This window comes from Argentina anserina, chromosome 6, assembly GCF_933775445.1.
Source record: "Argentina anserina chromosome 6, drPotAnse1.1, whole genome shotgun sequence".
NCBI lineage: Eukaryota > Viridiplantae > Streptophyta > Magnoliopsida > Rosales > Rosaceae > Argentina > Argentina anserina.
Window position 1 is genome coordinate 6,362,970 of NC_065877.1, and position 16,328 is coordinate 6,379,297.

A 16,328-nucleotide genomic window follows, 5' to 3' on the forward strand; every position below is an offset into this window, starting at 1 on the left:
ATGGTGACTTTCATACAGATAATAAAATGCCTATGCTTTACTCAGCTTCTGATTACTATTTAATTTTGACATATGAACATGTATGTGCCAGTTTTTGGAGCCCTTGTTCTTTCAAGTACAAGTGCTCTATGTACAAGGCTACAAGCTGCTTGAACTACTTTTATGATTTACCATTATAGTTCTTTGAAAAGATAGATGTGTCATGTGTGTATAAATCTGGGATTGAGTTTTATTTTTCTTTTCAACGACCCCACTAAGAGATTTTATATGTCCTAGGCTCCCAACCAATGTTCTCACTTTCAAATTGTCATGATTCATTCTTAGTTTAGCTCTTATGTTAGATGATTTTGTAGGTGACTCTTCGGCTTTTAACAGCAAGCAAAACGAAGAGAAGGAGATGGCTATGGCGGAAGACGATTATACAAATGATGGCACTATGGACATCCATAAGAACCCTGCTAACAAGAGGAAGACTGGAAATTGGAAGGCATGCCGCTTTATTCTTGGTATGGTTTATTGCTTATGTTGTGAATCCAATTGCCTTTAGAGTCCTTTATGTTTCTTTTCCCTTTCCTTATTTTGATCTCTGCATGATTCTGTTGCAGGAAATGAATGCTGTGAAAGATTGGCATACTATGGAATGAGTACCAATTTGGTGAACTATCTTCAGAAACAACTCAGCATGGGAAATGCCGCGGCAGCAAATAGTGTCACCAATTGGTCTGGAACTTGCTATGTCACACCATTGTTAGGAGCCTTCCTAGCTGATGCATACCTGGGAAGATATTGGACAATTGCAATTTTTTCAATTATATATGCCTTTGTAAGTTTTCTCCACCGAATACTCCTCTCGAAGTGACCTTTAACGCATATGTTTTAGTGCTCATGTTATTCAATTCCACAGGGAGATGGTTTAATCTATATATTGGAAAGTATATATTGAATTTTATTTGGATTTTTCTCCTCTTGCTCAGAAGTTATGATCAAATATATCTTTAGATAATAGTGTTGTTTTATATATTCTCCAAAGGCTGAAATCTAAGAATATATTGATTAATCGTAAGTTTCTGTCCAGGGAATGGCATTCTTGTCTCTGACTGCATCTATCAAAGGACTAAAGCCATCATGCGACAGCTCTGGTTGCCATGCAACTTCATCACAAAGAGCAGCCTGTTTTGTAGCTCTTTACATGATTGCACTTGGTACTGGTGGAATCAAGCCTTGCGTTTCATCTTTTGGTGCTGATCAATTTGATGAAACAGACGATACTGAGAAGGAAAAAAAGAGCTCTTTCTTCAATTGGTTTTATATGTCAATCAACGTTGGTGCACTTATTGCTTCCTCAGTTTTGGTCTATATACAAATGAATGTGGGATGGGATTGGGGTTTTGGGATCCCAGCAGTAGCGATGGTCATAGCAGTTGTGTTCTTTTTCTTCGGTAGCCCATTGTATCGGCTTCAGAAACCTGGAGGGAGTCCCCTCACAAGGATTCTTCAGGTCATTGTTGCATCCTGCAGGAATTTCAATGTAAAAGTCCCAGATGACAAGTCTCTTCTTCATGAAACGACAGATGCTGAGAGTAGTATCCAAGGCAGCCGCAAGCTTGAGCACACAGACAAGTTAAGGTGAGTGATACTTAAAGCTACAATTCAGTATGCTATTATTAGTTGTTTCTGGTCAGATACTAGTTCATAATGTTCATTGGTCAAGTGATGTAAGCGTCTTCTTGTGTCAAATTTTAGTTTCTTTGACAAGGCTGCAGTGGAGGACCTGAAGAACTTGGAAAATCCATGGAAAATTTGCACTGTTACTCAAGTAGAGGAGCTCAAGGCCATTCTCCGGTTGCTTCCAGTATGGGCATCTGGGATAGTCTTTGCTGCAGTATACAGTCAAATGAGCACAATGTTTGTTTTGCAAGGCAACACAATGGATCAACATATGGGCCCTAATTTCAAAATTCCATCAGCATCTCTTTCCCTCTTTGACACAGTCAGTGTTCTCATCTGGGCTCCTATATATGACCTAGTCATTGTCCCATCTGCAAGGAAATTCACCGGTCACCCTAGAGGTTTCACTCAGCTACAAAGAATGGGCATTGGCCTTCTCATATCAGTATTTTCCATGGTTGTTGCTGGGATTTTGGAGATTGTTCGGCTCCGGAATGTGCAGGAGAACAACTATTATGACCGTGAATACATCCCCATGACAATATTTTGGCAAGTTCCACAGTACTTCCTTATTGGATGTGCAGAGGTTTTCACATTCATTGGACAGTTGGAGTTTTTCTATGACCAGGCACCTGATGCTATGAGAAGCTTGTGCTCTGCACTCTCACTCACCACAATTGCATTGGGAAATTACCTCAGCACTCTGCTTGTTACCATTGTAACTAAAGTTACCACAAGTAATGGGAAGCTTGGTTGGATTCCAGATAACTTGAACAGGGGGCATCTTGACTATTATTACTGGGTGTTGACTCTTCTCAGCATCGTTAACTTCATTGTGTATCTCTTCGTTGCTAAGTGGTATACCTACAAGAAAACAGTGGATCATTGAATTGATACAAAACATAAGAGAAGGACTGGTACCTGTGAATCTGCTAGCTAGTCTGCTATTGTAGTTTGTGTTTGTGTTATTTAAAGTTTGCTACTGAAAAATATGGTTAGGGATTTGTGGTGTTAATTTGGAAATAGATTATGGTGGTTTCTTAGTTGTCTCAAACTATTTAGTTTGATTTCATATGTGCATAATGTTCAAAACTTGCATTGTTGATTGTTCTTTGCTCTTCGCTCTGTATCTCTGTTGCGTTATAGGTACATCCCCTAGCTTTCTTTGTCTGGTATGTTATTCTCTTTTAGAACTCTGTTCTCACAATAACCTGGTTCACCGTTCTAACCCTTCACGCCTGGTCAGCACTGCTTAAATGGCAATCTTTTACCACTAGTTTTTCCTTTCAAAGGTGAGATCAGGGCTCGTCAACGGGCCGGGCCTTAATAAATTTAAATAAGTGACAGGCCGGGTCGGGTATTTTCAAAAATACGAAGATCCAAGCCCGCCCGCCTAAGGCGGGCCTTACGGGCTTTTACGGGCCGGGCCTTACGGGCTTGTATTAGACAAACAATATAATATTCAAATTTAAGGGTTTGAAACAATAAAAGAATTATTAGAAAACATTCTAAAACAAAAGTCACAAATAAATTCTAGTTTCAAAATATTGTCGATCAACACCAATAAATGTGATCGATATATATATTTAGGGACCGTGTAAAAATTTCATCCAATTCGGACCTCGTTTAACCGTCGGAATTTTCGGTTAACAAAAAAAATAGGTGTTTTTACATAATAAAATCTCATTGACTAGGGCTTTGACAAATGGTTTTCTCATTGCGACAACGCATGATCGGTGAATAAAATTAGGTTATTTCAAATATGTAAACAAATTTCCACATTCGCATCTTGGTAATTGGTCCCCCTTAGGGCATATTAGTGTTGTTTTTGGTTTACCGGAAATTCCGACGGTTAAACGAGGTCCGAATTGGATGAACTTTTAAAATGATCATTAAATATATATATATTGATCACATCAGATGGTGTCGATCAATTCCAAGAAGTTTCCTTCATATAGTCGCTTCATAATGTGATAGTTTTATTATAAACCTAATATAAAGGTTATAATACATTAGTAGACACTTCGGCGATCGACAACTTAAATTCAAAATATGGTCGATCGACACCAGTAAATGTGATCAGTATATATATTTAGGGAACCCGTAAAAATTTCGTCCGTTTTGGACATGGTTTGACCGTTCGTACCAACGGTCAACAAAAAAAGAGGCGTTTTGACATATTTAAACCTCATTGACCGGGGCTTTGCAAAATAGATTTTTTCAGTTCGACCGCGCACGATAGGTAACAAAAATTAGGTGATTTCAAATATGTAAACAAATTTCTACACTCACATCTTGTTAATTGGTCCCCCCTTAGGACATATTAGTGTTGTTTTTGGTTCACCGGAAATTTCGACGGTTAAACGAGGTCCGAATTGGATGAAATTTTAAAATGATCATTAAATATATATATTGATCACATCGGATGGTGTCGATCGATTCCAAGAAGTTTCCTTCATATAGTGCCTTCATAATGTGATAGTTTTATTATAAACCTAATATAAGGTTATAATACATTAGTGGACACTTCGGCGATCGACAACTCAAATTCAAAATATGGTCGATCAACACCAGTAGATATGATCGGTATATATATTTAGGAAATCCGTAAAAATTTCGTCCGTTTTGGACATGGTTTGACCGTTCGTACCAACGGTCAACAAAAAAAAAGGCGTTTTGAGATATTTAAACCTCATTGACCGGGGCTTTCCCAAATAGATTTCTTCAGTTCGACCACGCACGATAGGTAACAAAAATTAAGTGATTTCAAATATGTAAACAAATTCCCACATTCGCATCTTGTTAATTGGTCCCCCCTTAGAGCATATTAGTGTTGTTTTAAGTTTACCGGAAATTCCGACGGTTAAACGAGGTCCGAATTTGATGAAATTTTAAAATGATCATTAAATATATATATTGATCACATCGGATGGTGTCGATCGATTCCAAGAAGTTTCCTTCATATAGTCGCTTCATAATGTGATAGTTTTATTATAAACCTAATATAAGGTTATAATACATTAGTGGACACTTCGACGATCGACAACTCAAATTCAAAATATGGTCGATCGACACCAGTAGATGTGATCGGTATATATATTTAGGGAACCCGTAAAAGTTTCGTCCGTTTTGGAAATGGTTTGACCGTTCGTACCAACGGTCAACTAAAAAAGAGGCGTTTTGACATATTTAAACTTCATTGACCGAGGCTTGCCAAATATATTTCTTCAGTTCGACCGCGCACGATATGTAACAAAAATTAGGTGATTTCAAATAAGTAAACAAATTTCTACATTCGCATCTTGGTAATTGGTCCCCCCTTAGGGCATATTAGTGTTGTATTTGGTTTACCGGGAATTTCAACGGTTAAACGAGGTCCGAATTGGATGAAATTTTAAAATGATCATTAAATATATATATTGATCACATCGGATGGTGTCGATCGATTCCGATAAGTTTCCTTCATATAGTCGCTTCATAATGTGATAGTTTTATTATAAACTTAATATAAGGTTATAATACATTAGTAGACACTTTGGCGATCAACAACTCAAATTCAAAATATGGTCGATCGACACCATTAGATGTGATCGGTATATATATTTAGGGAACCCGTAAAAATTTTATCCGTTTTGGACATGATTTGACCGTTCGTACCAACGGTCAACTAAAAAAGATGTGTTTTGACATATTTAAACCTCATTGACTAGGGCTTTGCCAAATAGATTTTTTCAGTTTGATCGCGTACGATAGGTAACAAAAATTAGGTGATTTCAAATATGTAAACAAATTTTCACATTCGCATCTTAGTAATTGGTCCCCCCTTAGGGCATATTAGTGTTGTTTTTGGTTTATCGGAAATTTCGACGGTTAAACGAGGTCCGAATTGGATGAAATTTTAAAATAATCATTAAATATATATATTGATCACATCGGATGGTGTCAATCGGTCCCGAAAAGTTTCTTTCATATAGTCGCTTCATAATGCGTAGTTTTAATATAAACCTAATATTCATAATGCGTAGTTTTAATATAAACCTAATATAAAGGTTATAATACATTAGTGTACACTTCGGCGATCAATAACTCTAGTTCGAAATATGGTCGATCGACACCAGTAGATGTGATCGGTATATATATTTAGGGAACCCATAAATATTTCGTCCGTTTTAGATATTGTTTGACCGTTCGTACCTACGGTTAACAAAGAAAAATGCGTTTTGACATATTAAAATCCTCATTGACCGGGGCTTTACCAAATTGGTTTCATTGGTGTGACCACACACAATCGGTGACAAAAATTAGGTGATTTCAAATATGCAAACGATTTTTGGTGTTCGCATTTTGGTAATCGGTCTTCCCTTATGACATAGTAGTGTTGTTTTCGGTTTACCGGAATTCCGACGGTTAAACGATTTCCGAATTAAATGAAATTTTTACAGGGTCACTAAATATATATACCGATCATATCTACTGGTGTCGATCGATCCCAAGAAGTTTCCTTAATATAATTGTTTCATAATGCAATAGTTTTATTCTAAACCTAATAAAATATGTATGTATAATATTTTATTATTTGACGGGCTTTTACGAGCCGGGCCTCACGGGTATTACGGGCTTTTAGCGGGCCGGGCCGGGTTTCACACCTCTAATTTAAGCCCGGCCCTCTACCCACGGAAGCGGGCTTTAGCGGGCTTTCTCGTGGGTCAGGCCGGGTAAAAGCCCGTCGGGCTTGCGGGCCTCCGCGGGCTAAATGATGAGGCCTAGGTGAGATAGGCTTATATTCTCCTTGTATCTAAATGATTAAGGATACACTGGTCTAGTATGTATCAAATAAAGTCAAATCTGGCGATACCATCTTAAGAAGTCAAAATTACTCGCATCTTTATTTGGTGCAATTGATCAGCAAATTTGATTTAATTATTTCTTCGATTCAAGACATAACTGTCCCAATCTAGGTATCATTTTCTCAGACAGAATGAAGTGACAAAGTCTCGGTGACTGTATAATGGATAATGCAACACAAATGAGAGGCTCAGAATAGGAGGACTTCCAACTCAAGATACAGAGAGAAATTTTAATCTCTATTTCTCCTCTCCTTTTATTACAAAACAAACCTGAAGCCGATAAGATGATTGCCCTCAAACACATTCAAACCTCCTTCAGCGCCACCAGACATACCATTTTACAGTCGCGAAGATTTCCTAGCACAAAAAGCTCAGTCTTGCGCTTCTGCAAGTCCAATGATTCCGATTCCGAATCAGAGACTCCTTCACCTGAGGGAGATAGTCGCAAGCAAGAGATGCTAGTGAGGATGGCAATGCTTCAAGCTCAGAAAGTCCGGCTTGCGGAGTACTTAGATGAAAGATCAGAATACCTCACTAAATTCGGAGAAGATGCCGGTGCGGAGATTGATAAGATAGGAGAAGATGCCCTCAAAGGACTGGACGAAGCCAGTGCTAGGGTCTGTTTTATTTCCAATATCTGCATTAAAGATCCAAAACGTGACTTGCTGTGAAATCTGTAGATAATCCAATTCTTGTTCATTTGTGACTAGCAGATAATGGAGAATATGGACAGCCGTATGCAGGCGTTTGAGGAATCTACAGGAATGAACATATCGGAGATCGAAGAAAATGAAAACGAGTTGGCAGCATTCGAAGATCAGATTGAAAAAGACCGAAATGAAGGGTTATTTTTCAAGAATCTGACGCAAGGAAAACCAAAAGAAAAGGTAGACGCTACAGAGGAAATAAAGAAAATTAAAGAGCTTACTAAGAATAGTGCAGGATCAGAAACCAGGAGGAATATTTACCTTGTATTAATTGGCCTGCTACTCATAGAAATTGTTGATTCTTTCATCACTTCAACGCCCGATTGGAGAAAAGTTGCATTTCTCGGGGTAATTTTAGTGGGTTTGGTTACTCAGATCATCTATGAGCAGAAAATGCTATCAGAAACAGAAACAGCAGCAGAGAAGGAGGAAGAAAGGTAATTCCCTGCCCTTCAAGGATAAATATCATGCTGTACGCATTTCAAACTTAATTATATTAGATAAATATAGCTTGGGATGATGTTTTTTTTGTAAAATCAAGTCAACTGTATTAATAGACAAAAAGTATATAGAATGAGAACACAGTAGATAGATCCTTTTACGACTGCCTATCAAGAAAGTCTGATAAACTAACTTCAAATATTTTTTCTTGTATTTAGTATTTACCCACCCAAGAAAAGAAACTGAAAGAGTATAACCCAGGAAAACAGATATGGCATGATCAATAACACCAAGTAAATCTTACTACTTGATGGTGATATATCAAGCTCTTTGCTTTTGCATCATCAAAAGGTGATCTTGGTGATACTACTACAATCACCAAACAATTTATGATGCTTCTTGAACTTTTACTATTAATTAGCATGCTAAACATGCCTCCAGTTTTCTCAATCTCAGATTTCAATCAGAGCAATTCTATGCATGTACATTACTAGTACAAGAAAATGCACATAGACCCAAAATTAAGAACAAACTTGGTGTTCTGATATCCAGACAACTCGTGCTTCTACCACATTGTGATATGAGGTCTTATCTAGGATTCATACCGAAACTCAGGAGCCAACCTGCATCAGGATCTGCCAAATAGCAGGTTAAACCAGATATAGCATGTACAATAACCCCAAGCGGATCTTATAACTTGGATTTGATACAACAAGCACATTACTTTTGCATCATCAAAAGGATCTTGGTGATATTACTGGAATCACCAAAAACTGTGTAACTAAGTTACCATATATGATGCTTCATAGAGTCGATCAAACAACTTGGGGTCGATACATCAAGCACTTAACTTTTGCTTCATTAGAGGATCTTGCTGATTTTTACTGCAATCACCAATAACTATGTAAGTTAGTAACCATATATGATGGTTAATGAACTCCTATTATTCTAGTTCATGCTTCAGGTTCTTTAATTATTCTAGTAGTTTCTAAACCCACAAGTGTGCAAGTAATGAATGAGAAATTGCTTTAGACATTAAAAATCTGGTCAAAAACAATATTAAAAATTAGGAAAACTCACACTTCTGTCAAATAGTGACCAATATCTTGTCCTTCATTCGTAAAAGAACTCTGCATCAAGAAAGATATTTGCAATGAGAAGGTAACGTCTCCCAAAAAAAAAAAGCGATGTGATATCAAAATCTAAATTTCATACCTTGCGTTACTTTTGAAAGAAAACCATGTTCTTCATGAAGAATACACCAAAGCGCATGGTCCATTATCAGTAGATATCTTGGCATCTGTGGACTCTATGAGGGGCTGGATCTCTTCAAGTGCGGCATGGTAGTTTAAAGCATCCCTATTCCTAACAAAATTTGATAAGACAATAATTATGAACGATGGATACCTCATCCTACAACTTCAATGGCCGAAATGCAATTGATGACATGAACGGAAGTGAAACCAAAGTAAAACTTACATTCACACTTTAACCACAAGAAGACTGCGTAGTGGCCCCATTGTTGACCACTGCCCTAACAAGTATGTGCCACGTTATATGAGTTGGACGAACTCCATGATGCAGAGCTTTTTCTAAGTACCCAACAGCATCTGAAATTCTACTGCATGAACAAAGCCCTTTGAGAGTAATATTATAGGAAATTATATCTGGTCGTAGCCCATCTTTTAAAATGCGAGCCCAAATTTGTGATGCCTTTCCACAGTCCCTAATTTTGTAAAAACCCTCCATTAAGGTGTTATGCGTCACTAGATTCGGAACACAATTCCGACCCCCCATCTGAAAATATAGCTGCAAAGCACCTTCTGCTTTGCCTGCACAGCAAAGTCCATGAATCATGATGTTGTACATAGTTACATCAGGCTCGAATCCCTTGTCAAGGGCTTGATTCCACAAGTTGAGGGCCATGTCAATCTTCCTGTCTTGACAGAGTCCATCAATTAACAAACTATATGTGATCACATCCAGCTTCTGGCCTTCCTCCAGCATTTCCCTCACAAACACATACGCGTCACTAAATCTTCCAACTTTGCATAAGCCATTTATCAAAGTATTGTAGGAGACAACATTTGGAGAGCAATAGTTGGTGGACATTGCCCTAAAAAACCCAATTGCATCTTCAAATTTGGAAGCTTGGATAAAACCATGTATCAATGAATTGCAGACATGAGAATTTGGTTTATAGCCACATTTGGCCATCTGATCAAGCATCCTGGCTGCTTCATCTAGTCTCCCTTCTTTGCATAACCAATTAATTAAAGAGGAATACGCAAAGACATCAAGATCAGCTCTTGCATTTTCTGCCTCAGTTAAAATCTTCAAAGCCTTGTTCAAATAACCATTCTTACACAAGCCATGAAGTAAAACTCCATACGTTGTGGAATCTGCAACGCAAGCCTTCTCATGCATCAATTCCCAAACAGACATTGCTTCCTCCATCTTCCCATTTTTAAACAACCCTTTGATCAATATGTTATAACTCACAACATTAAGACAATCACCCTTCTCCATCACCTCCCACAACTCAAAGCACTGTTCAATCCTCCCAGCTCGGCAGAACCCATCCAGCATTGTATTATACATAACCACGTCCGGCATTACTCCCTTCTCGACCATAGCCCTATAAACTCTCTCCGCCTCATCCACATTCCCCGCTTTACACAACCCCTGGATCAAAGAACTACAAGTAAACAAGTCACACCCTCTCTCATTCCTCTTCATCCTACCCCATATCTCCAAACTCTCCTCAAACCTCCCGCATTTACACAACCCGCTAATCATAACATTATAACTCACCACATTCGGATACGCCCCCGAGTCCATCACCAACCTCTCCCAAACCTCCTTCGCCCCCGCATAATCGCCTCCCCGAAAGCACCCATCCATCAAAATATTATAACACATGACATCAGCACTCACTCCCCTCTCAGGCATTTCGTCGAACACCTCCAATGCATCCTCCAGCATCCCACTTTTCGCAAGCGCATTGATCAGAGTTCCGTAACTGATGACATCCGGCTTCAATCCCTTCTCCGACATCCACTCCAGCAACCCCCTCGCCTTCGCAAACTGCTTCTTCTTGCACGAAACCTTGATCAGAGTATTGTAAGTCTGCAGATTAGGGGCCAGCCCAATCGTTTCGAAATAAGTAAACAGCTGCTCGGCCCGGTCCCACTGATTCGACTCAATGAAGGCGTTCAGCAGTGAATTGTAGGAGCGGATGCCGGGCTCGCAGCCGAAAGTCTCTTGCATTTGTTGGAACACTTGGAGAGCTTTGTCCGGCATTGAGTTTTTGGCGTAGGCTTTGATGACGGTTAATGCGACGTCCTCGGGGCAGCGGCATTTCTGGGTGCGGATGAGGTCGACAACGCCCGGGACGTGGGAGACGAGGGAGGGGTGGGAGAGGCGGCGGAGGATGTGGTGGAAGACGTCCGGGGAGTGGGGGTAGTTGGGGTGGCGGCGAGTGGCGGAGTCGAGGAGGGCGAGGGCGGAGCGGGTGTTCTTTTCGGATTGGAGGAGTTTGAGGAGGCGCTTTGGGGAGAGGGTTTTGGGGAAGTCGACCATGGCAGGTGGTGGTGTTCATTTTTGTGGCATCGTTTTGGAAACTTTTTAGGGCGGAGGAGGGGGTCTGAAATTAATGGGAGGCGGGAGAGAGGGCATGAGGGTGTTTTGGTGGGTTTTTGTAGTGGGCTGAATGGCTGTGTGGCCCAACATGACCTAATCAGGAGAGCATTGCCACAATTAGTTCCTTAACCGGTAACTGGAGAGTCTCAACTACCTATACGTTTGTTTCACCGTTTTCCGGCATGCAACACTGCCTCCCTTCTCCCGTTCTGGCCATATCGATATTGATTATGCGTTGTTTTCACATCGTCAATGGGCGGGGAGGTCAAAGCGTCACGTCTTCGGGTGGTTCTCGGTTTCTCAGTGAAAGCATATACCCTAGAACCGTAGTTGTCTTCACTAGCTCTAGCAAAAGATTCAGGATGCGTAGTTTTTGTTTAACGTAATAGTCTCGCACATAATATCATTCTTTGTTGAACAATAATGTGTATTACTCAAAGGTAGCATGTTAAATTGGATTCAGTCCCTTGCAAAGACAGTTTACCATGCCAATTGGTGCAATGTGGCAATAATATAATGGGGGGAAGAGGCAAGTTCCTGATAAATATGAGAGGAACAATTGCTGATGACATACATATACTGCTTGTAATCGAGTTGTAATTGCTCAAGTATGCTGCTATATATGAAGAAGTATTACTGTATTAGTATCATCATCAAGATTAGGAGTCAGCTGAACTCTTTTCTGTGAGTGTGTATGTGTGCTCCTATATAATGAAAGTAGATTTCTCCTCCTAGTCAAGATCATCAGCCAGATTAAGGCCCATGTTCACATTAACAAAGAGCTTTTCTAAAACCCAGTAAAGATAATGGCAAGTATAGTTGTATATATACAACCTTGAAGCACCAGGTCACCAAAAGAAATTTGGGAAAATTTGGGATCTTTCATATGTGAACTCTTTCTCTTTTAAGCACACCCTTTCCAAGCATCCTTCTCCAGCTCTTACAACTTTACCACTCAAAAGAGAAAGGGCAAAGAAAGCAAAGACCATCTTTTTCTCTTTTTTCTCATATCCCTTCTTCACCTTTGAAAAAAAAAACCCATTTCTGCTGATGATTTTCATGCAATTTTCATACTAAACTATAGGGCATAAGCTCCTCTTTTTCTCTTTTATACTGTAAATTTCAAGGCATGGCAGTGAGCAAGAGACTAGCTCTCAAAGCACCCTAAGATCCGATTGGAATATTTGTAAAATCCCTAAGAAGTAAGAAGTGTTTATGCCTAGATATTGCCCAGTTTGTATGCTTCTTTGCCTTTGTCTTGCTTTAGTAACATGACAAACTCTACATTCTTTCTTGGGATTTTCTTCACTCTAATTTGTATAATCATTTAAAGGCTATGATAGATTGATAGGAAATCTTACTTGGAAATTTCACTGCAACCAGTAAAAACCATTCCATCGAAAAAGAAAAAAAAAACAGTAAAAACCATGGTAGATCTACCTCATGTTTAGCTTAACTGCCCTAACTCTAAGTCCAGTGATGACCATCGATCTTTAGTGAGTTAGTGACTATGGAGTATGAACAAGCCCTTAGGTTGCATAAGACATAAAACCAATTACAATCCTTCAAGATCTTTGGTTGAAAAGATGCCATGTGGAGTGATTAGCGGCACAAATCAATGGAGACATACATATATGGTCAATATTAGTCTTTAGTATATAGTATTGTACTCCTTGGTACAAAATGTGAATGAAGTTGAAGCAGGCATGTTGGGTCCAAGCTGGAGGCTTTGTTTAAAGTGGTCGATCAAACATGCTGTTCATAATTTTTCTTAACCAAAAATTTGAGAAAATCAAAAGCCTCTGATTTGTATGCGTGTGGGGTAAAGAACTCAATTAGAGTGTCCTTTTTCCCTTCATTTTTTTGTGTTTGTAATGATGAACATACTCTCTTTACTTTTTATTTCCACGATTAAATCTACCGCTCTTTTTACTTGATTAAGGAGAGAAATTTAAACATACACAAATGTTGCGATTCAATCAATAGCGTGTTACGTATTTGTGTTGAGTCACACTAACATTCACGCAAAAATTCATCTCCAATCTCTTGCCCAATATTCGATCACTTCATGCATATATAGTTTATATACTAGTTGAACTTTCAAGTAGTTAATGAATTAGTTGCTCATTAGAACTCTGTGATCGACTTAGTAAGAGAATCCCTTTATTGGTGAACTCATATGATTTGCATAACGATGGACAATAGCATAATAAGACACAATTATTTGACATAATGGCTTTGGCGAAATTTGTGGAAATTATGGGGGTGCGCGTGCATATGTGCATGTTTATCCCAGCACCGGCCAGCTAGCGAGCTCAAATCTGCTTGAAAATAATTACTACTTATGATTGAATAAGAAAGTTGAACTTTATGGTGCTGAGTTCGCTACATACAATTCCTAAAATATATATTTAAGCCAAGTTAAAGTATCCACTGTTTTATTCCTGCATATAGGGTTTGCAATGTTCACCTTGTAGACTCGTTCTTTTATCAACTTTAAGAGCTTGTAATTTGTCAATGTTTTATGAAATCAAAATTATGAATAACAATTTGGCCTGTTTTCTTCTTGATCGATCTGAGAAGGGGTTCGTATATATGTACTCCGATCTTGAGAGATGAAAGATACTCGAATTGAACACTGATCGAAGTAATTTCGATCGTTTTTTTTTTAATTTAGAAAATGACAAACTTATAAACAAGGAAGAAAGCTCATTGTCGCTGCATAAAGCTTTGGTCCAAGCTTTGGCCCAAGGGGGAGACAGAACATGAGTCGGACTATAGAATCTTCAGTTCTTAGCTAAACAACAGAAAACAAACCTAAAAAATTTCCTGCTAACTTCTATACTTGTTACTAATTTTTCTGGGCAAATTGCATGCATGCTTTCGAATAGTTCTAATCGATCAGATCCTTTCCATGTCATAAGTTTATTGCATAGAAAAAACCGGCCATGACACAATAATGGAGGTCCGCCTGGTTTCATCAGTCGTTTTTCAGAGAACCATCTCCAACTACACACATGCAAAACAGTGTTTAATATTACCCCAGTGTGTTTTGTATTGGCAATCGGAATGTGTAGCTAGCTACATAGCCTTGGTAGGATCATACAATGATTTCGCACTAACAAGAGATGCAAGGGGAAAAAGCTTGGCTGTATTCTTCCAAAACTAGAGGTTCTCAATTTAATTTTCCTGATTCTCTGACCACATTGTTCAAATTCAAAATCTGCTAAACTATGGAAGAAAATAACAGGGTTATTGTTCATTTGGAGCATATACGGTACCAGGCTACCATCATTTTTAGCATCTTGAGTATGTAAGATGTTGCCCATTATACATAGATTACATGCATGGAGATATACTAATTTAAGCGATATACGTGATTTAGTATATATGTGACGTACTCTAAGGGACTAAGAGACAATGCAATAGGCCTTTCAATGATTGATTTGAGAAAGACGCATACAATGTTTTTTTTTTTTGGCAAACAAGCATTATATTAAAACACCACACAAACTACAATCATGAAACAAGTTCTCATGGAGGAATACTTACAGCATCATAAATTAGGATATGAACAAGAGAAATCGGAGGATTTTAGAACCAATCCAACGGACACTCCGACTTAGAAACTAGAAAAGCAACATGATCTGCTGCAAGACGCATACAATGTTGAACTAGCTAGTTTATTTATGAACACATATATCTTGTGGGGACTGTATTTGTAGTGGGAGTATTGTCATACCTTTGAATATATGAAGCAAAAGCAAACAAGAAAACATTACAAATATTGCGCATCCATTCAAAAAAGCTAGATTGAAAACAATGTCTCAAATCTACATGTATATATATGTAGCCAATAAGTGGATCAAGCTGCTGGAAAATAGGAATTTTGGCTAAATAAATCCAACAGAAGAAACTAGATATAGAGGGGGCCACTCCATGCATCCATGCATGCCCACAATAAGAAGAGAATTTTTGTCCCCAAATCAAAATCTTTGTTCTCTGGTTCTCTCCACTATCCACTAGAATATGACTTATAGGGAGATTTATATATACCTTATTTCTACCAAATTTTCCATAGAAAGACAAACCCTAGGAAGAATATTTATCTGAGAGAGAGACAGGCATGAAGCTCTTATATTAATTTCTTTCTGGGTAATAGTTTTGTTTTCTGTATAAGGTTTTAATTTATTTATAAAATAAAAAGGGTAAAGGTAGGAGAGGAGTCAGAGGACAGGCTCACGCTTTACGCCTCATTTCATGCAGAAATTCTAATTCTATACAAAATAATACACCAGAATTTGATTCTACCCAAGTGATCGATCAGATCATCATCGCCATGACTATTAATTCTGTGTGACCAACCCAGAAAGGGCACCTGCAACTCGAGCAAGATATGAAGGTAAACGAGCCAGCATTGATAGCTAGCTATCCCGTTCGCATGTGAAGTGAATAAGAAGATCGAGTCGGATTAATGGGGACCTCGTGATCGATGTGCGACTCCGAGTGGAGGAGTAGACTTGGGAGGGGTGGCGGGACCCGGTAGCGCTATGGTGGCCGTGGCTGTAGATTGAGCCGGCGGGAGGGTTATCTCGTGACGACTCGATCAGCGGTGGCATGGGGAAGGTGTGGTCTCGATGAAGAATTAAAGAATAATATATGAAGATACAACATGATGAACGATGATCGCCTTATTAAAAATGCAAGTGGAAAATAGTCGCATAACTCGCCTTGCTGCAAATCTAAGTGAAAACGTGCATGTAATAGTTCATACGTACTATTAATCGACTTTATGAATATTCTTTATAAAAACACAAAAATTTGTTGAAGATCAATCATTCTAGTGATCGATGGTGTTTTATCTTTCCCATTGTTCTAAAATAAAATGGACTTGCTTAGTCATTGCAAAAATTTGTGAATTACATTCAACTAATAGATAATTTGACTATCCATTTGACATTTGTTAACGAATAAACTTATGTTTGATATTGAATAACAATATAAAGCTACAACAATCTCAATT

At 38.6% G+C, this 16,328-nt stretch overlaps 3 protein-coding genes across 6 annotated transcripts; 2 read left to right on the forward strand and 1 right to left on the reverse strand.

The window, feature by feature from the left end:
• The first annotated feature begins 371 nt into the window (after window positions 1-371).
• LOC126798176 (protein NRT1/ PTR FAMILY 8.2-like) lies at window positions 372-2,791 on the forward strand. Its single transcript, XM_050525043.1, has 4 exons — window positions 372-506; window positions 606-823; window positions 1,076-1,626; window positions 1,744-2,791. The coding sequence occupies exons 1-4, from the start codon at window positions 398-400 to the stop codon at window positions 2,555-2,557; spliced, it is 1,692 nt and encodes a 563-aa protein (XP_050381000.1). The 5' UTR covers window positions 372-397; the 3' UTR covers window positions 2,558-2,791.
• A 3,785-nt stretch (window positions 2,792-6,576) lies between these two features.
• LOC126797543 (uncharacterized) lies at window positions 6,577-7,663 on the forward strand. Its single transcript, XM_050524187.1, has 2 exons — window positions 6,577-7,132; window positions 7,229-7,663. Exons 1-2 carry the CDS (start codon window positions 6,800-6,802, stop codon window positions 7,661-7,663), a joined length of 768 nt encoding a protein of 255 aa, XP_050380144.1. The 5' UTR covers window positions 6,577-6,799.
• LOC126797542 (pentatricopeptide repeat-containing protein At3g09060) lies at window positions 7,135-11,323 on the reverse strand. 4 transcript variants are annotated; one of them, XM_050524186.1, is made up of 6 exons: window positions 9,484-11,323; window positions 9,143-9,284; window positions 8,879-9,028; window positions 8,744-8,793; window positions 7,484-7,602; window positions 7,139-7,152 (listed from the first exon to the last, which is right to left on the reverse strand). In XM_050524186.1, exons 1-2 carry the CDS (start codon window positions 11,243-11,245, stop codon window positions 9,256-9,258), a joined length of 1,791 nt encoding a protein of 596 aa, XP_050380143.1. In that variant the 5' UTR covers window positions 11,246-11,323; the 3' UTR covers window positions 7,139-7,152; window positions 7,484-7,602; window positions 8,744-8,793; window positions 8,879-9,028; window positions 9,143-9,255. The 4 variants fall into 4 exon arrangements, with proteins under 4 accessions (XP_050380142.1, XP_050380143.1, XP_050380139.1 ...); XM_050524185.1 differs by having other exon boundaries at window positions 7,135-7,271; window positions 9,143-11,323; XM_050524182.1 differs by having other exon boundaries at window positions 9,143-11,323.
• Between the last annotated feature and the right edge of the window lie 5,005 nt (window positions 11,324-16,328).

Excerpts from the sequence above, each read along its gene's own strand:
- LOC126798176 (XM_050525043.1), top strand. The coding sequence starts at position 398 with ATGGCTATGGCGGAAGACGATTATACAAATGATGGCACTATGGACATC. Across the intron at positions 507-605 it reads GGCATGCCGCTTTATTCTTG|GAAATGAATGCTGTGAAAGA; the intron begins GTATGGTTTATT and ends ATTCTGTTGCAG. Across the intron at positions 824-1,075 it reads TTTCAATTATATATGCCTTT|GGAATGGCATTCTTGTCTCT; the intron begins GTAAGTTTTCTC and ends GTTTCTGTCCAG.
- LOC126797542 (XM_050524185.1), bottom strand. The coding sequence starts at position 11,245 with ATGGTCGACTTCCCCAAAACCCTCTCCCCAAAGCGCCTCCTCAAACTC.
- LOC126797543 (XM_050524187.1), top strand. The coding sequence starts at position 6,800 with ATGATTGCCCTCAAACACATTCAAACCTCCTTCAGCGCCACCAGACAT. Across the intron at positions 7,133-7,228 it reads TGGACGAAGCCAGTGCTAGG|ATAATGGAGAATATGGACAG; the intron begins GTCTGTTTTATT and ends TGTGACTAGCAG.